A 25,265-nucleotide genomic window follows, 5' to 3' on the forward strand; every position below is an offset into this window, starting at 1 on the left:
TTCATTTTTGTCTCACACCTTTATTAAAACAAACACGGTGGATTTGACCGGCTGACTGAACAGGATGGCTGTCATGGAGCTGGGTGGAGTTCCCAACAGTGTACTCTGAGAAACCACCTCTGCACAAATAAAGGCTTAACAAGAATTTATTTGTATAGCATACCGTAAAACCACACATTAACAAGTGTGAAACAAACCTCTTTAAATGGTCTGTGTTGTGTTGCTTCTCTGCAGGAATGTCCTCCCACTGGGAGGAGCTTCAGAGAGGAGCAATGTTGGTCCTTTAACTCACAACGTTATAATGGGAGGAACTATCAGTGGAAACCTCTATATCCTGGTAATAACACCAATAAAAAACCTTGACAGCCTGTCTTTAAATAGTGCAGTGATGAGGGAATACTTCTCTATGACCTGCTAGTCTTCAACACAACCAGAAACCAAAGTAACAAACTTTGTATATCTTCTGATGAAGTGGTTTTAACTGCATATAAAAGATGGACTCGGCCTCTTTGATTTTAATGTGCTGATAGTGGATGACCAGGTCAAGTGCTAAGGCATTAGTCAATGCTATCTTTGTTAGTGCATTTATAGACTGCATGTGAGCGTCACAGTGGTCAAGAGTTCCAACTCAGATCAGTTACTGTAGCTGAGGTGGGACCAGCAGACACTGAAAAAGACGTGACATTGCTGCAGTTGGCATCCTGGTGTTTTGAACCTGGATGTGATTTAGGGGTGGAGCATACTGAAACTTAGAATGACCAAGATTTATAAAATGGACTTGATGTTTTATTCATATGACCTGAAATGAGTCACTGAGCCCATAAACTTAGCAGGAAAGTGTTTACAGAAACACCAGCAAAGGGCCGTTTTCCTAAAGACTCCTATAGGACCAGTAGTGTTTTTCCAACTTGAGCTATCGCCCTCTGGTGGTGTTTAAAAATAATGCACATTTGAGATGCCTTAGCATTTCCTTCAAAAAAGCTACTTTTATAATGGCCTTGTAGGATCTAACAGGCACGGCCTAATTTATTGGAACAGAGGGTAACGCCATAGACAGTCTCAGACTTACTACAGCAGGACTGAGGCAGGCTTGGGAAGTAGAAGCAAAATTAACAAGAATGAAAACAGTTTGAGATGTTTCAAAATAAAACAGGAAACGTGAGAACTTGAAACCAGGATATGAACAGTATGACGGCAGATAAATTCATGACTAATTGTTGAGGGCTAGTTAAAGAATCCAATTTGCTTTTTTTATTATTATTGATTAATGGAAACCAAACGTGAGAAAAAAGGAGTAAAAGTATTACTTAGATTCATCAGGTTACAAAACCAGTGAGAGTTGATGTTGCTTTGAGTCCTCATAATGAAACTATAATTGAAATAGTTGTATATTATTTATATACATCATACTGGTATATACCAGCATATATTTGTACCACTATGATGCAGTGTGAGTACAGTAGTAAAGAAATGAACAGTTGTGGCTAAAGAATAATTGTATAACATTGCCGGAAGTTATTAAGAATATGCAGTATGCACTCTGACCTTGCGAATTTAAGTGGGTATAAAACAGTGAAAAACATCTACCATTTGTCTCCAGATGACTACGTTCATATCTCCAGCAATCCCTGTGACCTCCACTGCACCACGACCGACGGCCAGAGGCAGCTGATGGTGATGGCACGAGACGGCACGTCCTGCAAGTACAGCAGCTACCGTGGTGTCTGCGTGGACGGTAAGTGTGAGGTGAGTCCAGCTTCTTATTTATTTGGCATCACTAAATGCTAATGTCTCCCAATCACATTTAACACAACATTATTTGTATTTATTGCTGAGCCACACTGCAAAACGTGTCTGTCGACTGACTGTATATGAAGGATGTAGCATCACATCAGTTGTTGGTTTCTGCACTCTATAATGAACATTACACCAAGAGTACTGGGTTCAAATCCATCATCTGGAGGATGCGGAGGTCACATATTTCTTGGTGTTTATGTCGGTTCTCTCTACGTCCTCTGGCCTCCTCCCATAGTCCAAAAGCATGTAATTGGTGGGATTCGGTTAAATTGCCAGGGTGTACCTTGCCTCTCGCTCTATGGCAGCGTGGATAGTTCCTAGCACCCTCATGACCCTGCACTGGATAAGTGGAAGAGAACAGGGCGGAAATTAGCTATAGAGACTGAAACTGTATTTTGTTTCAGACTGTAAATGTGTTAATCACATAGCCAAAGTTAGGTATGTTAAGATCTGTGGTCAGCCTCAAGCGGACACTTCAGGAAGTACAGGTTTTACATTGCTTTGAAACATTGTTTCGATGCAGTACAATAAAGATACAGACACCTTCAATGCAGCATGAGGAACTATGTTTTTTTTTCTCATTAAGGTTGAGACAATAATTGGAAAATCCCCAAGAGTTACAATGTGTAGATAAAACAAAACATGAAGAAGCAATGAAGAAGTTAAATCTTTCAGTAGTACCATTTTTACAAATGATACTTTTGTGCACAGTAAATTCTTCTGGATAACCTTCCCAAAACGATTGTGGTATTAAGCGAGCTAATTATTATCACATGTTTAGTACGATTCTTTGTCTTCTGTACTCCCACATCTTGCCTTGCTGCTCAGCCAATTGGATGTGATGGGGTGCTGTTCTCCTCCAACACTTTGGATAAGTGTGGTGTCTGTCAGGGTGACGGCAGCAGCTGCAGCCGAGTCACGGGAAACTTCCGTCGAGGACCCTCGACTCTGGGTAAACCTCGCAGTTCAGTCACCTAATGCATATTCAAAAACTATTATTACAGTGTAGCATGGCCTAATATAACTAGGACAGGACCAGACACTGAATTAAAAACTGACCGATCTGTCATTACTGTTAAATAAACAAAGAGCATGTTGCTGATGACTTTCTCTTTGCTGTCATGCAGGTTACTCTTTTATAACTCAAATCCCTGAAGGCTCCTGGGACATACAGATCATCGAGAGGAAGAAATTGGCTGATGTTCTCGGTACACACCCCCCCACGCACACACACAAAGATTATTGCAGTGTGTAAAAAGAAAGCAAAGAACTGTTTTAAAGTTCTCTTAATTCTGCTTCCCCCCCTAAAGCTGTGACTGATCAGGCAGGAAACTTCTTCTTTAACGGTGACTACAAGGTGGACAGCCCACAGAATTTCCATGCAGCAGGCACCGTCTTTAAATACCGCCGACCTATGGACGTGTATGAGACTGGTATCGAGTACATTGTTGCCAAAGGCCCCATTGACCAACCCATCAATATTCTGGTACACATTACCCTTTCCTCCTTTACTCTTGAATTCCATGATTTAAGTCTTGTTGTTTATAGCTTGTGGAAACCACGCTGTTGCCATGGTGCAAAGTTAAAGTACTGTGGCTTCATCCATAAAAAACCAACATGAAATCGATGCTTTCACCTTGGAAAGTGCAGATGTGCACAGACAACACCTATGAATTTCAAACCTGTGCACAAAAGAACTATGAATTTTCATTGTGAGCATTTATTGTGTTGGTTCAATCGGTGACCAGTTAGCAATTTTAAGATGAAAAATTTTGAATATGCAAGAGCATATGTGAGCCCAAACCTCTCTAAAGGAAAAATTGCAACACGGCTTAGGTTCGTCAAGTCTCTTATGAATGAAAAACAATACTTCTGGAACAATTTTGTTTGGCCATACTGCAAAGAGCCACATTTGAAGAAAAGCATATACAGCATACCAGAACAAACACCTCATGCCAACTGTAAGCATGGTGGTGGAGGGGTCATAATTTGGGATTTGTGGCCTCAGGACCTGGGCATCTTGCATTGAGTTGCCCATGAACTTGCGCATGACAGCCAGAAATGAGGCCTTCTGTCCGACAGCCAGTGTTGGGGAGTAACGGAATACATGTACCGCCGTTACGTATTTAAAATACAAAATATGAGTAACTGTATTCCGTTACAGTTACCGTTTAAAAAGGTGGTATTTAGAATACAGTTACTTTGTTGAAATAAATGGATTACACGGCGGTACTTCCCTGTTTCATATTGTCGCGGGTCAGGACTGTTTGGGTTTTGTTTGACAGCTACGTTCTGTTGTTCCGGTTGCCATGGTTACAGGGTGACACTCTCTCTCTGCTGTTTCCTGGGTGAGAGAGCGCCTTTTTGTTGTTGTTGTGCTAAGCTAATAGGCAGAATGCTACAGGTATAGCTCTAAAGCATGCAGCATCATGGGCAGTGTAGTCCGTGCTGCAGGGAGAATGGACTGCCATACCCGTGACGTGTCTGTGAGCGCGAGGAGGGAGAAAAAGGAAAAGTACGAGCTGTCATCGAGCAATCGATTAAATATAATAATAACCACTGCAGCCAAGAAGAGTGCCTAACGAGCCCAGCTGTAAGTAAGCTATTAAGACTCGACTGTACACTGTGTTGGTGTTTTCCTCCAAAAACAATAAGTTCCGTTGCAGCAGCCTTTCAACGCCTCTCTCTGTCTCTCGCTAGCAAAGTTGACTCAGACAACAAAGTAAAGCTAGTTTTCGGCTATGAGCCTGACACAGAACCCACCATTAGCCAGAGGTCCCTTTACTACGGTTCGGAGCCGCGGACCTTCAGTAACAGTAATAAATCACAGCAATAGTACATTCATGTAGTTGTAAACAGCATGATAATATATTAAGTAATCCAAAGTATTCAGAATACGTTACTCTCATTGAGTAACGTAACGGAATACGTTACAGAATACATTTTGGGGCATGTATTCTGTATTCTGTAATGGAATACATTTTAAAAGTAACCTTCCCAACACTGCCGACAGCTAAAGCCAAAACTAGGTCGTGCAGCATAACACTGATCTCATGTACAACACCAAGTCTACAACAGAACGGCTGAAAAAGAAAAGAATCAATGTTTGCAATGGCCCAGTACAGACCTCGTGTCTTTGACGGGAACTTAAGAGAGCTGAGCATAGACAATCACACACAAAACATAATGAATCAATGTTGTTGTGGTGGAGGTGTGGTCTGCAGTTCTGCTGCACAGGAGTCGTGGTGCAGTGTGTTCAGGGGGTGTCAGGAGGCTGGCAGAACAGCTTGGGTTGATCAGCTAATTAGGCTCTTCTTTTATTGTGAGGTCGCTGGGACCGAGGAGATAGCTACGCAGAGAGATGCTGGACAGCCGAAAAGCTGCACAAACAGTCGGATCAAACTGAAAACTGAGAACATGTGAAAACTTTCTTGTTCATATGACTGTATCTGCTGACTTCACATATCACAAATTAATTCCTCATTAAAAATTGTTACACAATATTTCACAAAAGCCTTTATATGATAGAAATGTAGGGATATTTGCTGTAATGGCCTGTTTTTATTAGCTAGCTATGGGCTAAACGTCCCGCTAATTCAGACTGACGGCATGTTTTTTTTCACCGTAGCAGGGGAGACTGCCAACACATCCATCCTTGAGGCAACAGTTATATAAAAATTGAATTAAGCCGAACATTTTCTGTCTGAATGTTTGAGTCTATCTTTGAGACCACCTTGAGTTGGTCTAATTATAGTTTTTGTTTTGTGACTCCATAAACATCTTCGATTTACTCTCATCTGACAGGTGTGGAACCAAAATGGCCGCACACCTTACATCACCTACGAATACACAGTCCTCCGAGACTCCCTGCCACCCGTTCCTCCTCCTCCTGTCTACACCGGGTCAGACACCTCAGCCGGAGAGGTGTCTGTAGAAGTGAGCGGTCTACTGACCCCCAATGGCAGCGTCTGTGACCAGGTGGCTCCTGGGGGCCAGGTGGAGACCGAAGGTACAGATGGGCAGAAGGGCAAAGAGACCAACGAGGTGTATGAGGAGACAGCAGCCATCGACTGTGAAGATGGAGTACCTGCCCCAAAGTTTACAGGTAGAGATTATGTGACAAGTTCTCTGTAAACTATTACACTAATACATACAATTTGCACATTTTTAGAGAAAAATTTCCTTTACCTTTATACCTCCTGCAAGTGTAGCTCAGGGCATATAAAGCAATATAAAAATAAGTTCTGATATAAGATGACTGTAAGACAGATGATGGATCCCAAGCCAGGTAGCACATAGGTCAGATTTTAAACACCACCCTCCATCTTACTGCCTTATTCTGGATGTGTGTAAGATGGCCCTTTGCAACTCTGTATTATTCATGATACGGCCAGATAAAAAGAATCAGCAGCAGATGAAAAATTCAGAGTTTTGTGGCGTTTTCTTCTTTTAAGAAAGGCGGCATCACAAACATGAGCAGTAATGGCACTTCCTGAGGGCTCTCAGCTCATTCAGCTGACTGCTGAGGCCATTACACCACTGCTTCGGGGAGAGGCGGCGGTGGTGAAAGGCTCGCCGTACACTTTTTACTCCAGTCGACATCATACTACGGAAAAGATGCTGCGCTCTGACTGAAACAGCTCATTCGTGTTTTCACTCTCTGTTTTTACTCACTGAGTTTTTACAAAGTCATTCAGGATTTTAAATACACTGCTTGTACATGTGAGCCAGTACAGAAATCCTCCAATAATCCTCATTAGGTTGTCTCTGTACCTCTTATTCAGAAGAAGCAAGTGTTGGTACTGTTATTTTAATACAATTGTATTTCAGACTTTGCGAAAAGTCTTTGGGCTTTGACTGCTATTACTTAGACTTAGATCCTCCCGCGCCGATCGGCGCATCGGGCGACAAGAGAACGCCATCAAACTCGGTCTATCGCGGCAGTTGTTGCTTCATCCCATGACAGTTCGACTGAACGTAAATCTTCAAGGAAAGTCCTCCTCCATGTTATTTTAGGTCTTCCTCGCCGTCTCTTTCCATTCTTCGGGTTCCACAGAACCGCGACACGGGCAGGTCTCAGGTCCGGTAGCCGAAGGATGTGACCGGCAAATCTGAACCGGCGCTTGGTGACTTGGACATGGAGCGGCTCTACTCCCGCACGGCGATATACTTCTTCTTGACTGCTATAACATGTTTTTACAAAAGTAGCTTAATTAGCATTTGGAAGCTAAGAACATTTAGCGTAGGTGCAAGGCCTTTCAGCCAGTCCAAAAAAATGTAATAATAAAATTACATATGATGAAAGTACATGAAACATAACTCAAAAACAAAATCTCGATCATCTAAACTTTACACACATTCATTCACACACATTCGTACTCTGGTGGGTGCGCCAGCGAGCAACTTTGGGTTAGCATCTTATCCATGGATATTTGGCATGTAGACTGGAGCAGCCAGGGATCAAAACTCCAACCTTCCCATTAGCAGATGAACAGCTGCCTGAGCTACAGCTACTCAAACGGCCATTTGTTACGGCAGCACACTTTGATCTTATGTGGGCTGAACTTGCCTTCTTGTCCGTATACAGAAATGTAACCATGTTTACTCAGTGAGATATCTCAATGTAAGACAAAGAAGTGAAATTTTAAATAGTATGTCTCACTTTCTCTACGTGTTAAAAGATTCTGCTTTAGTAAATAAAAGAAATCTGCCAGCACAGCTCTCTGTAACTAGTAACAGGGTAAAGCACAGACATACATGGTGGCCATGGTTGAGGTCTTTATCATTAGGAAAAGCTATAAAAGTAAAAAAAATAAAAATACCTACAAAAATAAATAGAAAAATACAGTTTGAAGTCCAAAGAGCATGTCCTTTCTCACATTTTCCAAAGCAATCCAATGGGCTGGATTAGAAGCTTTCTGGTCCCAATTTTGGGCCCCGGGACTTATGTTTGACACCCTTACACGTTTTCAGCCTTGTTCTTTCTCCAGATTCCAGAAAATCACAGATTTTGTTGGTAATTTTAGTGTTTCCTGTTTTTTTTTTAAATATACTTTTATGAAATGCTTTATTCAGATAACTTGTAATGACTTCCATCATAAGCAGAGCTGAATTTGTTGACTTTCTGTGAAGGTAACAGCAGCCAAATAGACAGCACTGCCAAACCTGTTACTGATGGTGGGGGCCTGGATACACCACCCGATTCCCCAAACCTCATCTGGAGGGTCCTGATGGACGGCCGAATTGGTGCAGATGAGTTACTTATCAACATTTCGACCAACCAGCTGCTGACCGAGGGAGACAGTTTGTTCTCTTCTGAGGTGGGACCAGCAGAAGTGGGCCTGAGCAGCCTGGAGCGAGATGATCTAAACGATACACTCGAGTTTACTCTGGGCCAGAAACGCAACGACAGCGGAGACAGCCAGAACAGGACTGTGCCGAGCGGCGGGAGGACTTCCAACCGCTCCAACAGAACCAGGTAATGTAAAAAGAGCATAAAGGACATCAGCATCGCATATGAGTTTTAAGATGATGCAGAGCAGAAGCCCGTTGTTCACAGGTTCAGGTTTGGGCTCACATAAAGACATTTCATCTCAAATCGGATGAAGTCTGGACTGAAAGTGTTCAGACTGTCCAGGCTTTACACACACTGTCAAACCTCTGGACTTGATTCTGGCTGCAGGCTAAAGAGAAGCAGGCTGAGAGAAATGGGCGCTTTTAAAGAGATGTCCAGGCAGAGACGCAGAGTGTCACATTGAGACAAGACTGACGGCAAGAAAAGGTTCAAAGTGAGAGTGCTATTGGAACAGACAGCTTTGCCAAAATAACAGGTAGTCAGTGTAACGCAGGTAGAAAGACAGACGGCCACTTAGACAGGTAATCAGGCACATGTGCATGTAGCTAGGCAGTTAGATGAGACAATATACACAATATACACTGTACTGGTTGCAAGAAAAAACAGCCAGGTTAACTGACAAGCAGCAAAGCAGGAAGACACGTAGATAAACAGTGCAGGCAGTAAATCAGTCAGACAGGTAGACCAATTGGCAGAAAAGCAGGTGGACCAGTACTGTACAAGGAAGCAATGCAGACAGACAAGTAGATATACGGTCAGCACAGCAGTCAGGCAGATGTATGCTGCAGGACAGGCCGACGGGTAGACTTGGCAGGTTTTGCATTCGTCATATTTATAATTCATGTTGGCTTCACCCGTTCTGCAGCCAGCAGCTATAAAACATACAGTGACACGCCCTTTCCTCAGGGAGACAGAGACAGGAGAGGAAACGAGCGGAGCAGAGCAACACAGAGGGGAGGAAGGTGGAGGAGGTGGGAAATGCAGCCGTGCTTAGAAACAAATAATTCAAGGTATTTGCAAGAAAAGTGAGAAATATGATGCAGAGGGGAACGTGTTCCGCTGTCAGGCTGCCATCACTTCTGGTGAGAAAATAATGGATAGGATTTGATCCGGCTTACATGGAGCGATGCCGGTGAGGTATAACTCAACGTGTCTCCGATTTTCAGATAAATGTCTGGGAACGAGGGAACGACCGTGTTATGACAGGAATGTGTGCTTGACTTTTATGTGACGTGGTGAAAAAACAAAGTGCGTCTGCCGGGCTGTGAATCAGCTGTCATGCTGTGCTTGTCTGAGGCCTGGGAGACAGCCTGCCTCTGCGTGGGTGTTTGTGTGTTTACTCCTGGGTATTCTTAAAAGTCCTGAAAAGGATATTTCATTCAAATTGTTTGAAGACGTGCTCTTAAAATGTTGCCCTGAAAACTGAAAACTTGATATCTGCAGGTTGAGGATTCATAGGAACTGCATCTGCATAGCATGCTGCAGTTGTATACTCAAACACACACGACTGACCTGCGTCCTTTGTGCGTGACAGGGGGAATCAGCGGCTCTACCAGAAGAACCTGAAGCTGAGTCCTGCTGACTTGTACCGCTGGAAACTTTCATCACAGGAGCCGTGCAGCATGACCTGCTCCATAGGTATGCAAACACTCAAAGCACACATAAAACATCCATGTTCAGTGAGAGTGTGATATCAGATCCCAGACCTGACAGGTCCCTGTAACACCTTTGACTCTTGAAACCTGACAGAGCTTGTGTGGTGCAGCAACTTTCTGTGCATTTGCAGTGCAGCGAACTGACTAATTTGTAATTTTCCCATTGTTTATGTAAGACATGCAATGCATTCTGGTATTGTATTGTGTTTCCAGCAATTGAGGTGCCTGCCGTCAGCTGCTTAAATCGGAGGTCTAGACTTCTGTATGCAAATCGGGCTAAACACCTCTGATAAAAAAGTTTAAACTTCTGATTTCTAATGTCTGTCTGATGTTTAAAATGAAGATAGATTTAACAAGTTATTATTAATGTAATTTGTGCCAGGGCACAAATTCAAGCTCCACTCAATTCCTGCAAATTTGGTGATTTCTGTGTCGGCCCACGTGAGCTGATTGCTGTACTGTCTATGCATCCAGTTTGAACATATACCAGTTTTAGCCAGTCCACAGGAGCTGCACAGGAGTTGCACATGTGCAAGATGCACCTCCTCTCCCGCTCGTACTTTTATGTTCCATGTTTTTTCTCTGTTTTTTAATGAATAAATGTTATGAATGATTAATTGTTTCCAATTCTGGAAAGCAGCACAGCAACTTTACCTGTAAAAACCGTGAACGGGCGAAAGCATCTCAGATAGCATGCAGTATAGAGATTTTTAGCAGACAGCTAACACCTAAGCCATCAGTGTAGGATAAGCTGATCTACTGAGATTCCTGCTGAGCTTGACTTCATCTGAACTAGTGGTCATTTTGATTTCCACTGGACTTTTTTTTTCCAATATAGGTACAGCTTCAAGACAAAACAGGAATTGTACTAATATACAGAAATCCAATGCATTTAAAAAGAACTTTGATACTCTGTGTGCACTGTGCTTTGCATAAATCAGTTCACTCTGCCTACAATCCAGGAGTCTCCAGGTCCTTTGTCACATGTGTTCGTTACGATGGCGTGGAAGTACACGATATGTATTGCGACGCTCTGACCAGACCAGAGCCGGTCCATGACTTCTGCATTGGCCGAGAATGTCAGCCCAGGTGCGATCCCCTTTTAATAAACAGATCATTACTGTGGCTGCTTCTTTTCCTCTGATAATTATGGACAAACGCGGTCTTTCAGGTGGGAGGCGAGCAGTTGGAGCGAGTGCTCCAGGACCTGCGGGGAAGGTTTCCAGTTTCGTCAGGTGCGCTGCTGGAAGATGCTCTCGCCGGGTTTGGACAGCTCGGTCTACAGTGACCTCTGCACCATGGCTGACCTGGAGAGACCCGTGGAGAGAAGACCCTGCAAGAGCCCCGCGTGCGGCCCACAGTGGGAGGTGGCCGAGTGGATGGAGGTATGATAAAACAAGATTGTGAGCTTGTACTAATATACTAAAACAATCTGATTGACTTTTCTGTGTGTTGAGTAGATGTAGCTGAATAAATAGCACTACAAGCTGAAGAAAGACATGCACTTTTGAGGTGAACTGTCCCTTTAAAACATACAGAGCATCTTTACTTTGCATATTTTTTTGTTTGTTTGGATTTTTGCATTTGATTTCTGTGCAAACATTCCCCGGCACTCTGCAGGATTTGTGTTTTTCTTGCAGTGCACATGTCTCTGTCTTTCTCTTGTCAAGCTTTGAGTGCTGCAGCTGTGTGCTACAGTCTTGTGGTCAGATTGTGGTCACTGATGGATTCTCCAGAAACACTTAACAGACACCAAAAACCCTAAATGTGACTCTGTTAGATTGTTAGAGGTTGTATGACACAGAGAGAGAATGACAGAAATGTCGGGTACGCATGCTGATGTTTTTTTTTCTTTGTGGATCAATGCAGACGTGACCGTTTAATTACAGATCAGTTGTTCCACATGTATCTTTGTTGAAGGTCTGCAGTGTTTTTCTAATAGTTTTGTACTTTTTGGGTTATTTCACAGTCATTCATTCTTTTACATTACATACGAACAGTAAATGGTGCTGTTAGGAAAATGTAATAAACATGTTTTTGGGGTGGTTTTGTGCATTTTTGAGGAACAAGCTTTAAAAGTGATGCCTGGGCCACCCATACATTTTAAGTATACTAAAAGTTCCTACTGATTCTGAAAATTTTTTTTTCTGTCATTCAAGATATTTATTCAAAGCAAAGAAAAACAATAAAGAATATAATGTAATTAATGCATTTCTACCAATCAACGTGCTTCATTTTCTTCATGACAACGACTCTTTCCTCATTGCAGTGTCCTGCTAAATGTGGCCGCAAAGCTCAGGTAACCCGCGATGTGCGCTGCTCTGACGAGACCAGACCATGTGACCCGTTGACCAAACCGCCGAATGTCAAAAACTGCACCGGTCCTCCCTGCGAACGCCACTGGACTGTGTCCGAGTGGGGACCCGTGAGTGTTTCTACTTTACACAAACCTGCGTCAGTGAACACGAGTGATGAGAAGTTAAGATCTTACCATATCTGCATATTTTATCTCTCGTCCCTGCTGGAATCTCAGACAGTGAAAAACAGGAAAGACACTTAATTTATGTTTTAATGTTACAATCCGTGTCTAAGTTAAACGTTCTATTTCTTTTATTTTAAATTATTTTCCCTGCGTCTAACATTCCTCCATCATTTTCATGGTTGTTGAAAAAACAGCTCGTCTGTCCCAGCCACGGTGTGAATTTATTGCTTTTATTGTGTTACGGACACGGGGTGTAGTTGCCGATGTTCCATTCAAAGTGAAAGTCTGGAAAATCGCAGGACTAATTTACAACCGCAGCCTCTGACTTGGAAAAACACAGAAGACTAAAGAGCTGTCACTTTGACACACAAAAATCACAATTCTTAGACTTAGAGCTTTTTATTGTCATTGTGCAGTTTCTTGCACAGCGAAATTGGGTAGCTGAACCACAAAGGTGCTAAAGTAAGAAGAAGAGAAACCAATATACAACGAAGGCGGAAAATAAATAAATAATTAAATAAATAGAATAAAATAAAAAACAGTGTATATGTATACATATGTGAGTGGAACTATATACATGGTGTATGTGTAGGAAACATTGAAACAGACTGGGACCAAAATAATTGCACATGAGCCAAAAATATTGCACAGAACATGGAAAGACTGAGATATTGCACATAGATGATCAACAGCAGTGTCAGGGTGGATGTGATGGGGAAGTCTTTACACACTCTTAGTTTGCATTAAGAGTTCTGACAGCTCACAGGAAGAAGCTGTTCTTTAGTCTGTTGGTTCTACACCTGATGGATCTGAGCCTTTTTCCAGAGGGCAGGATGTTGAAGAGGTGGTGGTTAGGATGGAGGTGGTCCTTTATAATTGCCCTGGCTCTAGAGAGACATCTTGAGCTGGCAATTAAGTCCAGGGAGGGACACAAGGCCAAATTCAGTTTCTTTTTTTTCATAAATTTGCCAACTGAGAACAGATGTAACCAGATGTAACTTTTCATTTCTGATGTCTTCAGATTTACAAGTTTATTCTGTACTGGAAGGAAATTGGTTTGAAATGACGCCTGTCTCATAAATGTAAATGACGTGGATAAAGCCACGCTGCTACAAAACTTGCTTATTGAGCTACACACTCCTGGTCTAAAAGTTTAATCGCACCAACAAATATAGTTTTTAATAATAAACTCAGTGCAGCATAGTGAGGTTTTGCTGTTGTGTTGTTGATGAACTACTTTAACTGCAGTAAATATTAAACTCTGACATGTGTTGTTATTTAACATCTGCCTAAACACGGCCTCACATGCTGATCTTTTATTTTCCATGATGCGAGGTGACCTGAAATGACTTCACGCTGTGTGCGACAAAGCTTGGCTGCAGATAACTGTGATGAGAACTCGATTGCTCCCGCTTGATAACGACTCATCGGGCGTGACCTTTGTTCGTTGCAGTGCTCGGGGTCGTGCGGCCAGGGGAAGATGGTGCGTCATGTGTACTGTAAGGCTCCGGAGGGTCGCGTGGTTCCCGAGAACCAGTGCTCAGCAGAGAACAAGCCCTTAGCCATTCACCCCTGTGGAGACAGAGACTGCGCTCCGCACTGGCTGAGTCAAGACTGGGAGAAGGTGAGGCCCGGATACACACTGTCTGATGTTACTGCGAGCAGACCTGACACATATTTTAAGTGATTTTTGTAATCACAGAAAAGCATGACACACATGTTTGAGGGGACATGGAGTTATAGCTCAGTGGGAGCCCATTTGATTGCACTTTAAGAGGTCGCTGGTTCAAATCCCAGTGCCTAGAGTTGTAGAAGGGGAAAGAAATTTATGCTTTACAAGAGGATTCTAACTAGTTTATGAGTAAAGATCATGCAGCTGCTTCCTCTGGATGGATACTGACTAATCCCATGAAAACACTTAGGCTACGTTCACACTGCAGGCGAAAGCGCATCAAATCCGATTTTTTTGACCCTATCTGATCATGGTATGACAGTGTGAACGGCACAAATCCGATATTTTCAAATCCCATCTGGGTCACTTTCGTATGTGGTACTGAATCCGATACATATCCGATGTTTTAGAAAGCGACTGCTGTTTGAACAGTCATGTCGCATTAAATCCGTCTTTTACGTCACTGACACAAGACAGACGCCAATTATCAGCGCCGGAGAAGCGCCCGATAAGACATCGCGAACGCTTCCTGGCCATCCGGTGAAACTGTTGGGAAGACAACGTTGGAGAAACGTGAACATTTTATTTGTTCTGTATAATCTGCAGATTCTGACAGAAATCTGCAACTATCCTTTGAAGCACCGCTCCTCTAAAACAGCAATAAGGATCATTATGAGTTTATTTACATTATTATGTAAATAACAAAATAACTTAAAGCAAAAATTGGGAAACGTAAAGTCCGAAGTCTTTATATTAAGGGCCATCAGTCAAACAATACTGTTGCTCTGCGTCTAAACAGAGCGCGTTGTGTGTGAAGTCTTCTTTTGCGCATGCGGGCCGCTTTGAGCGTTCACACTAGAGCGCGTTTGCTGTCGCATTTTATCTGTAGTGTGAACGAGCAGACAAAAAAATCGGATTTGATCAAAAAATCAGAATTGAGCATTAAGACCTGCAGTGTGAACGAAGCCTTTGATATAGTTCCTTTATAAATGTTTAATTAAGGCTTTATTCTAATTCGCTCTAGTTTTAAACTTTTGCTAAAGAAATGTTACTACATTCTAAACCTACCAGTAACAGCCTTGATCTAAGGATCTGGTTTTAACATGTATTAGAGCATACAGTTCAGTGAGCATGCTAGGGTCTGCTTGCCTGCACATTTTTTGTGATAGTTCATATTTGTCCACTGAGACACTATTTGTCAGTGCACAAGCTATCCATCTGCCCTTCGGGTGGTTTTGAGCAGACTTGAGTGTACTCAGAGAGACTCCTCACCCGTGATGTCTGCATATGTCTGCAACAGATTATAATCCCTGCCTTATGCGTGCTGCATTTGCTTTCTGTTGGAAATTGCGAGACATGGGCAGTAGCTCAGTGGAAGAGCATTTGACTGCACATCACAAGGTCTCTGGTTCAATTCCGGAGGCCCCCTGTGTTATTCCTTTAAAAATATAGGAATGGATATGAACCTGTCACCTCTGCAGTAGCTTAGGGTTTTGGTCTCCCTGCTTGGAAACCTTGTTTACAGGCCGTCTTATATTTCAATACTAACTCATTTGAAAAACTGCATATGGAACTTTCTCATCATTACCTCTTGTGGAGCAGCCTGTAAGGGTTAGGTTTTAGTTTAGATTAGGGTGACCAGGTCTGTCACCTTAATCAGATTTAATCAGACACTAAATATGTCCAAAGACATGCAGTAGTGGCGATGGGTTAGTTGGGAGCTCTAAATCACCCATAGGTGTGAATGTGAGTGCGAATGGTTATCTGTCTCTGTGTGTTAGCCCTGCGGCAGACTGGCGACCTGTCCAGGGTGTACTGTGCCTCTCGCCTTAAGACAGCTGGAATAAAGTCCAACCTCCCCACGACCCTGAGAAGGATAAGCAGAAGAGAATGGATTGATATTTACATTACGTGTACGTGTGAGTGCAGAAGGGAAGGCAGCCAGACAGTTATTGGTTTCCTGCCATTCAGGTGGATGTTACTTTGTATCAGTCACATGTACCAACTCAGTTACAGACCACATTCAGGATATCAACAGACGGTAATCATAAAGAAGACAGCAAATGTTGGGACATTTTCATCCAACACCCTAAACAGTCAGCGCTCACCCAAAGACTCTTTAATTGTTGTTCTCTGGAAGACTTTCCTCTCCTGTCACTGAATAGCCAAATAATTGTTACAAGCATGGGGTTTCTAAAAATAATGCAATCTAACAGCATTTAATATTTCACACAGTGGTAACAGTTCAAACAAAAAGGAAAGGAGCATGTTTGGAGATGGTGTTATCATTTTCATGAATATGCAGGGAAGATCTGTTTCACAGGGTGAACATTTCCTCTATAAAACAAAAGGCCCAACTTGCACTGCAACTTTTGCATTTTTCAGACTGTTTATTAACAAAAAAACCCAAGACAAATATTAAGGATATTATTTTTTTTTATGAAATATTTGCAGAGCTTTATGAAGAAACTTTAAGTGCACAAAGTCCCTTTTTAATGTTAACAATGCTACAAAGATTTTACCTTTAACTGCAGTGCAACACAACCTGTGGTCGTGGTGTGAAACGGAGGATCGTTCAATGCGTCGGCATCAGCGGAGGAAAGTTCCAGATCTTCGACGAGGAGGCATGTGTGGGGAACGAGAAGCCTGAAGAAGAGAACACCTGCTTCGAGAGGCCATGCTTCAAATGGTACACCACCCCCTGGTCTGAGGTGAGTCCACAGAAAGTCTTCGAGAGTGAAATAAGCTCTCAAAATGAAGATAAATTAGGATAACAGCAAAACAGACGTGTTTAATGACTGTGTTTCTGGCTTCATGTGCCTTCAGTGCACCAAGACATGTGGCATCGGCGTGAGGATGAGGGACGTGAAGTGTTACCAGGGCAGGGAGCTGGTCCGAGGTTGTGACCCCCTCACCAAACCAGTGGCCAAACAGACCTGCACTCTGCAGCCGTGCCCCACTGAGCCTCCAGGTAACAACAAAGAGAATCTGCTACTTCCCTCCTAACCACTGTTCCTAATGAGTCTTGCAGGCGTTATAAGTACAGCTGCTTTTTTTACTCATGTCTGCCAGTTTTGGCAGAGGCAGTATTGAAGAAAGATAGACAGCTCAGAGTGGAGTATAATCTCCACAGCTGTTTGAAAGTTGCCCCCAGGACTAACTGTGAGTCTGACTGTTTCCCAGATGAGAGCTGTCAGGATCGGCCCTCCACCAACTGCCTGCTAGCTCTTAAGGTCAACCTGTGTAGCCACTGGTACTACAGCAAGGCCTGCTGCCACTCCTGCCGCGCCGTTCGACCGCCAGCCTCCTAGTCGAGGACGCCGCGGCCTCTCTCCACCCCGACTCTCAACTCCGGCATGAGGAAATACATTCAGCTGTACAGCAGTTACTGTGAATAATGAGGAAAAGATAAATGTCAGTCTGGCTTTTTTAAAAAGACGAAGTTCCTCAGATAACTTGGATTTAGATGGGTCAGTTTAAATGATCTCAAATGAAGTCCTGTCAGTTCCTGTTGATGTTACAACATCAGCTGCAGTGTTCTCACACAAAATTAGACAAAAGAAATGTGCACTTTGGGAGGCACTTTGAAATTAATGAGGACGAGTAAACAAACGTCTCTTTTTTCTGCTTCACTGCTACAAAAAGTTTTTAGTTTCTTCTTGTTTTGAGAGGATTTCCGACACAATGCATGATCAAATATTAAATAGTTCCTTTCTGCTCTTTTCCAGTCAATATTTGTATTTTTTAGATTCTACCAGAGTAGCTTTGCATGAGTAATATTTCAAAATAATCCTCACGTATCTTATAAAGACCCTTGTGGCAGCATCTCAGTAACAGCAGGTACAAACAGCAGGTGAGTGGAGCCTCTGTTCTCACAGTCAGAGCTGTGCGCCCTCTAAATTTGCTCCTGAGCTCACTCACTTTTTGACCCAGCCTCTAGTAGTGAACCAAGGAAGCGCCGTTTTTGGCACATTTATCATTTATCAGCCCCTCGGGGAAAATAAAGCAGAGCATGCCTCTCCCTTATTATCATATTTCTTCTTATTTTCTTTATATTTAACCCTGCACACCCTGTTGTACCAGTTGTTACTGAATATTTATGGGTCCATCATTTCAGTTCCTTTAGAAAATTTGGGCTAAACAACATGCGGAGTTGGAGACAGTAAAGCGGTCTCTCAAACCTCTATCACCAGTTAGCAGCATGCTCCTGTTGTCGCTGCAAGGAAGAGCTCTATTAAATTATTTCTCAACTGAAGATATTGCATGAGTAGAATATTTAAAACAGATACTGTTTATGAAATATTATTTAAATGTGTTTCAGTTTTAGCGTCTGGTATGGCCAAACAGGAAGTAAAAAAAAATTAAATATATATAAATATATATATAGCTTATATTTCCATTCCGTCTCCTGCCTTTTGACGCCACACCGGCGTGCCTGCAGGATATGGAAGCATATTTATTAGTGATAGAACATTTTTCATTTAGCGTGACGCTCCTGATGCCAGTCTATGGTTATTCATCAGGTCAACTGATACCAGCTCTGGTCTGTGTGCGCGACAGAGGAGGAGAGAGTTGATCCGAACACAGACAGAGAGATCCCTGAAACTTGAAGTATGGGTGAAATGTATTCAGAAGACGTGTACGTGTATGTCTAACTAATGTGTACTGTGTTTTTATATTGCCGATACCTCTTTGTACAAAACTAAATATGGAGTTTGTGTACTGTTGATAATAAACTGAAAACCTAATGGTACTGACATGTATTTCAATTAAATAACAGTTCAAACATTTCGCCTCTCTCATGTTTAACTTTTGCACTTTGGATATTTTTCTTTACAGGAATGGATACCACATTAATTTGCCAAATCTCAGCTTTTATTTGAGTAACAAACTGTAGAAAGAAATCTGTGGGAACATTTTAACACATAGTCACAACAAGACTTGTCTGACTTGAAGATTTCTTTTTCTTAAAACACAACTAGGACTGGCTACTTTTCGTTATCGTGCCAGTTCAGAGGATGGTAGTTTGTTGTTAGCCAAATATCTCCAAAGCCTCAGTTAGACTGGGGCAATCGCACATCTTTAAGAAAGGTTAGTCTGTTGGTCCCGTAGTGTGGTGCTTTACACATTTACCTAACAACAGTAAGGTTACTTTTAAAATGTATTCCATTACAGAATACAGAATACATGCCCCAAAATGTATTCTGTAATGTATTCTGAATACTTTGGATTACTTAATATATTATATTAATATATTATCATGCTGTTTACAACTACATGAATGTACTATTGCTGTGTGATTTATTACTGTTACTGAAGGTCCGCGGCTCCGAACCGTAGTAAAGGGACCTCTGGCTAATACAGTGGGTTCTGTGTCAGGCTCGTAGCCGAAAACTAGCTTTACTTTGTTGTCTGGGTCAACTTTGCTAGCGAGAGACAGAGAGAGGCGTTGAAAGGCTGCTCCAACGGAACTTATTGTTTCGGAGGAAAACACGAACAAAGCGTACAGTCGAGTCTTAATAGCTTACTTACAACTGGGCTCGTCAGGCACTCTTCTTGGCTGCAGTGGTTATTATTATATTTACATGCTTCCAGCTCCCGTTTTTGCTCGATGACAGCTCGTACTTTTCCTTTTTCTCCCTCCCTCGCTCACAGACACATAACGTGTATGGCAGTCCATTCTCCCTGCAGCACGGACTACACTGCCTATGATGCTACATTCTTTAGAGCTATACCTGTAGCATTCTGCCTATTAGCTTAGCACAACAACAACAAAAAGGCCTCTCTCACCCAGGAAACACGCAGAGAGAGAGCATCACCCTGTAACCATGGCAACCGTAACCGTGCCACCTGGAACAACAGAACGTAGCTGTCAAACAAAACCCAAACAGTCCTGACCCGCCACAATATGAAACAGGGAAGTACCGCCGTGTAATCCATTTATTTCAACAAAGTAACTGTATTCTAAATACCACCTTTTTAAACGGTAACTGTAACGGAATACAGTTACTCATATTTTGTATTTTAAATACGTAACGGTGGTACATGTATTCCGTTACTCCCCAACACTGCCTAACAAGTGCCTGTTAAAACTCAGGCGGAGACCCAAACTCCTGTTCACTAGCTGGGCCCACATCTTCATTTTAGGTTTGACAGTGTTTTAGAAGGTAAAGTGAACGCTCTGACATGAATTGAGCTGTGGTTTGGGGAAGGCCAGAAGGGGACTGGCGATGGCTCCTGGGCCTGACAGATCCCCATGTACTAAATAGAAAGGAAGAAGTTAAAGAATTGAGAACAAGGAGGGAGGGACGGTGGGGCACGTAAACAAGAATGAACAGCTTGCAGAACTGGGGGAACCTATATATGTGTTTGGAGGCGTGGTCCCGCTCCTGAAATTCCGATACATAATCTCCAATAAAATTGTGTCACGAAGGGCAACTGCCACAAAGAATAGTCTGCAAATCATCTTTTGTGAATACAGGAGCAGCCAAAATAATCTTCTTCATCTTAGGAAGAGTTAATATCTTTAGATGGCTATAACAGAAGACTTGAAACTGAAAAGAAAGGCTTTACTGGGCTTGTTTGCGTTGCTATATCATAGCAAGATGTGAACTGTGAATGAATGAACTGCACTGTGGCACATGTCTCCTTGTCCTTGACTCCCACCTGTTTTTACTTGTTTACTTCATATCATGTTTGCATGCAGATTAAGCCTGCATTTAAATTCTATTTATTTAGTTATTTCTCTCAGATCGTTAAACTCCACCACGACAGCTGTGCCTCACATATATATATCTAAACTCTCATTTAATGTAATAAGAATTATAATCAATCAGATTATCCTGTGTCTTAATGATGTGATACTGATAAATCTGTGAACTTACACATTAATATTCAAATATTATGGCATATTAAGTCTCATTTAGTTATCTAAGCTCGTTTCTGTTTTGCCTAGGTTGCCCTGTTATGGTTCATTATGTTCATTCCAGTCAGCTGATTCTCCAGGTGTTTCCACTTCCCCTGATCACCTCCTGTGTGTATTTAAGTCCTGTGTCTTTCTTTGTCCAGTGTCAGGTTGTGTGTTGCATTCGTGTTATGTTTCCAGGTTTTTCCATGTTCAGGTTTTTATCATGTTCTAGGTTTGTCTTCTTTGTGTATTGTATTTAACATTTAGCTCTAGTTAGTTTTTCCTCAGTGTGCCATCATCTGCCTTTTGTTTTGTACCTTTATCCAGCCACAAACAAACAGCTTGCCTTTTGTTAAATTATAGTTTCGTTCCAAGTGTCTGCATTTGGGTCCGCTATTCTCCCGCAGATTGTGACATATTATAATTAGCTCCTTTTTCATAGGATCAGTTGCTCTCCTGCCAGTTTGCAATTGGTCAAATCCTCTTAACACCGCCCCTTTCACGTGAGCTCGCTCATCTTATTAAGATGATATCTATCTATGATGTCTACTTGGCAAAATGCTAAAGATCCAAGCCATAAACTAAAGTTCAGCTATACAAAGGAGCAAATGAGAGAAAACCACATGCAGTAAGCAAAAATGAGCCGTCTATCAGACGCCTTATCACAAAGGAAAAGGGAAAATAGGGCTACATTTACACTGAGAGCTGATTGGGACGTGACAGAAGAAGAAAGAGACAAAGATGAAAAGAAATGAACACAGGTGAAGACAATCAGGGCAGAATGTAAAATGAATATAAGACACGAAAGAAAACTAACCTTAAAATATAAAACAGGAAGTAAACAACTAAGCCTGAGCATGAAGATGAGACAAAGAGAGGCATAAACAGGGAGACTGTCATAATAACAAAATCAACACAGAGACCACAGAAATAAGATAATATCACACAACCCAAACATCTTGTAAAAAAAATAACAACAAAGGCAAACAGGAACCACAAGCTCAGCAACTTCAAGAATAAGAAATGCAAACACGAAAACAGCACAGAAATCTGGGTCCAAGGGCTCAAAGGAAACTGCAATTTAAATGACATGAAAGTGTAAGAGTTTTATCTGTAGCAGAGCGGCATGTTCAGAGTCCTAAAACTGAGTCTATGGTCTGTAATTTAGCTGGGCTGATATACTGTAACTATGTGAGTAAGTGTAGATATTTTCATACAGAGTAACGTAAAGTGTGAAAGTGGTGCTGAGGACGTTGTGTTCATTCTTCTCCAAGACCCCCCTCTCCTCTCTGAAGCGGTTTTGGACGTAGACAAGTCAATGAAATAATGCACATTTTGCTTTGGTCCTTTTCTTCTGGAGGGAATTACACAGACACCCCAAAGTTTTGCATCATTTTATTAACACGGCAAATGAACTTGACACACAGAGCGGCTACAGTAAACAAAGGTTTGGCTGCAGAGGTGACTGACGCCTCCTGCTGGCCAGTTTGACAGACCCAAACGTCTCATCTGCTGCACTGACAGGATAATTGAAACACATCAACTACTGAAGCAGACAAAAAACCAAAGCAACACTTTCAATCTTTTCTAAAAAAAAATAAAATAAAATAAAAAATGAAGAACTTCTGTGGATAAAAACTCTGCAGTCATCACAGTGAGCAACCTGCAGCTGTATCTCGGAAAACACCTTAAGTGGCACAAATATGTTCTCTTACCCTGAATAGTGTCATTCCTCAATGAGCAGAAGCAATCCATGACCCGAACTCACACAGAACAGAAGGAGCTGTGGGAACAGTGCTTTACTTAGGTCAACCAAATAAAAATATAACTTGTCTTGACATCTTTTCTAAGCATGTTCAGCTTTCTGGAGGCTGCATGGAGAAATCATGGGATGACCATATGATACATAATGTATGGAACATCGTTTTTCTGTGGACATTAACCTTAAAGACAATAATCCATGTATGAGGTAATGAAAGATGTGTAGATGCTGCACATATATGTTCGTTTATTTTTTGATGCAGTGAATTGAAGGACTAAAAGCACCTCACACAAACAAAGTGAAACAGCGAGCAGAGGACAGAAACAAACCAAATGCACTGACTAAAGATGGTGGCTTCAGCACCAGCTGGCACAGACCACACTATGACGAGGGGGCAGGAGTTGGATGATGTGCCTCTCTGTTTTTGTCTTTATGGCTGTGATTCTACCATCCATCCGGCTTGAAGCTTGTTAGAAAAGTGAAGGATCATTTGCTAATGTTTACCAAGAACTGAACTGAACTACTGTGCAGTCAGTTTAGCTGTGTCAGTGTATAAACAGTTTTTTTATTGCAGTAATACTGCACTAAACTAAGTAAACCTGCATATTTCTTAATGGCCATCATGTAGCAACTGCTCTGGTTGTGAAGGACAGTGCTTTCTTGAATTGATAGCTTCTATTACTAGTTTCAAGCCGTTATTTATTCGATATAATATGAGGTTTATTTTAAATCATGGTCTCGTTTAGAGTGAATTGTGAAGCAGTGTATGATTGAGGGCATGGCTGGTAAGTTCCGGTTGTATAACTGTGTGGTCTGTTCTTGCTCTTGGTTGGATTTACCTTCTTGCTCAAAAAAGGTGGCCAAAAAATATCAGACTCCAGCAATGCAGTTGGAGATATACATATATACATATACAGTTTTCGTCATATAGTAAAAGTCTTCTGCTGAAAGATTTCCAAATATATGTTTCAGATCACAGCGCTGCAGGTTGTGCACTGTTTGACAGACATGCAAATACACCCAGTCTTTCTGTGAGCCTATGAGAACAAACCTTTTTGATTAGCAGCGTACTATTTTATCATACATGTTGCTAGAGTGAAAGTTTGCTCCAAACAAAGTTTCCGATCCGATAAACGTGTCAGCATCTGTGTTGTTTTGTGAAAGAAGAAAAAATGAGTCCAGGAGCTGTAGAGCTGTTTCTCTCTATGGATGTAAAATTTGTAAAATATCATTTGGATCTACTGCTCTGTCATCAAGAATATTTGACATATATCTGTATCTTTTCCCCTTAAATACTGTATATACAATTCATTCCTCCTCTTTTAGGTATTAAATACTTAATATCTAAGTTGGAGAACAGCGTTTATCTACAGCATGATGTCTTAACAGGATATAAATGTTGTCCCTCATAATTCACAGTCACTGGATCACTGAATGCTCCAGAAAAGCCCTTTAAAATAATGTTAGTTTTCTCTGTTAGTACTGAAACAGTCACATACTGACATATCACAGCCTGGCTCTCCAGCCTCTGATGTCGGAAGGCAAACAAAAAAACCAACAACCCCGTGTTGACCCTGTGTGACAGCTACACCAATGAACACAAATATCAACCAGAATCTGTATGAGAAATTATTTGAGCTTTTATGCATTTTTATGTATCCGTTTTCTTCTTCTTCTTTCAGCTGCTCCCTTTAGGAGTCACCACAGCAGCTCATCTGCCTCTATCATCACCATATCCCAGCATCCTCTTCTGTCACACCCACCCTCTGCATGTCCTCCTTCACTACATCCAGGAATTTTCTGTGGTCATCCTCTTCTCCTCCTCTGCACATTCTGTCTCTTTATACAAGGTGTGATCAATCTAGCCAGTCTCCCATTCATAATCATCTTCTCAGGCACGTCCGAATAGCTGCGATTTTTTTGACCCTGTCACGGTAAAATCTCATTTTGGGTATTTACACTGTGACCTTAAACTTTGGCAGAGGTCAAACATCTTTTGTTTAAAACCGACCCAAATTTCACAAGAAGGCGATCAGCACTTGGTGATGACCAAGAAGCTGCTCAAAGGCAGAATTGCTCAGTTTATTAATCACGAGTTCATGAATTCAACGTGGGGAGTCTGAGGGAGAGCAGTCAGAGGGTCTGTGGTGTGTTTTATGTGCCGTGATGTGTCCGCTCAGAGTGCATTGAAAACTCCACAGCAACGCGATCATTCACCAAATTTGCCTCACTGGGATTTTTACCACCAAAATAAAATGAACTCTTAAGATCAACGTTTTCGCACAGTGAAGGAGATCCAGCATACACTGCATGAAAAACAACAGAAGCCAGGATGAAATCAGTCCATAGGTGCACAAGGAGATACACTTGAATATGAGCCCAAATTAAAACTGGGTAGACTTTTTGATTTTTATGAAACTGCGATGAAAAAGCTTGTAAAAGCATGTCTTTTGTTTCTGATTTTCAGCTCAAACTCTGTGTGACGCATATGTTTTTGTTAAAAATGATTTTTTTTTAACACATGGCCTCTCATGGCATGAATCTATTTAATCGCTGCGTGAAAACGTTTCCGTGCGCTTGGTCTCAACACGCCATCACTCTTTCAAAGGAAGAGACCGTGTCTGTGCAGTTATGA

The 25,265-nt window shown here is 41.9% G+C and overlaps 1 protein-coding gene across 1 annotated transcript in view; it reads left to right on the plus strand.

Moving 5' to 3' along the window:
- Positions 1-18,735, plus strand: part of adamtsl2 (ADAMTS like 2) — a 36,246-nt gene extending 17,511 nt beyond the window's left edge. Inside the window, exons 5-19 of the mRNA XM_087849440.1 lie at positions 235-337; positions 1,601-1,746; positions 2,626-2,749; positions 2,925-3,005; positions 3,108-3,283; positions 5,602-5,902; positions 7,930-8,275; positions 9,687-9,790; positions 10,770-10,896; positions 10,979-11,192; positions 12,077-12,232; positions 13,743-13,913; positions 16,496-16,672; positions 16,788-16,932; positions 17,145-18,735. Of these exons, the coding sequence (XP_087705566.1) occupies positions 235-337; positions 1,601-1,746; positions 2,626-2,749; positions 2,925-3,005; positions 3,108-3,283; positions 5,602-5,902; positions 7,930-8,275; positions 9,687-9,790; positions 10,770-10,896; positions 10,979-11,192; positions 12,077-12,232; positions 13,743-13,913; positions 16,496-16,672; positions 16,788-16,932; positions 17,145-17,272 (2,499 nt within the window). The 3' untranslated portion in view covers positions 17,273-18,735. The remainder of the gene's footprint in view (positions 1-234; positions 338-1,600; positions 1,747-2,625; positions 2,750-2,924; positions 3,006-3,107; positions 3,284-5,601; positions 5,903-7,929; positions 8,276-9,686; positions 9,791-10,769; positions 10,897-10,978; positions 11,193-12,076; positions 12,233-13,742; positions 13,914-16,495; positions 16,673-16,787; positions 16,933-17,144) is intronic.
- The last annotated feature ends 6,530 nt before the right edge of the window (positions 18,736-25,265 follow it).

Source organism: Neolamprologus brichardi, chromosome 12 (assembly GCF_056152115.1).
Source record: "Neolamprologus brichardi isolate AB-2024 chromosome 12, ASM5615211v1, whole genome shotgun sequence".
NCBI classification, from domain to species: Eukaryota; Metazoa; Chordata; class Actinopteri; order Cichliformes; family Cichlidae; genus Neolamprologus; species Neolamprologus brichardi.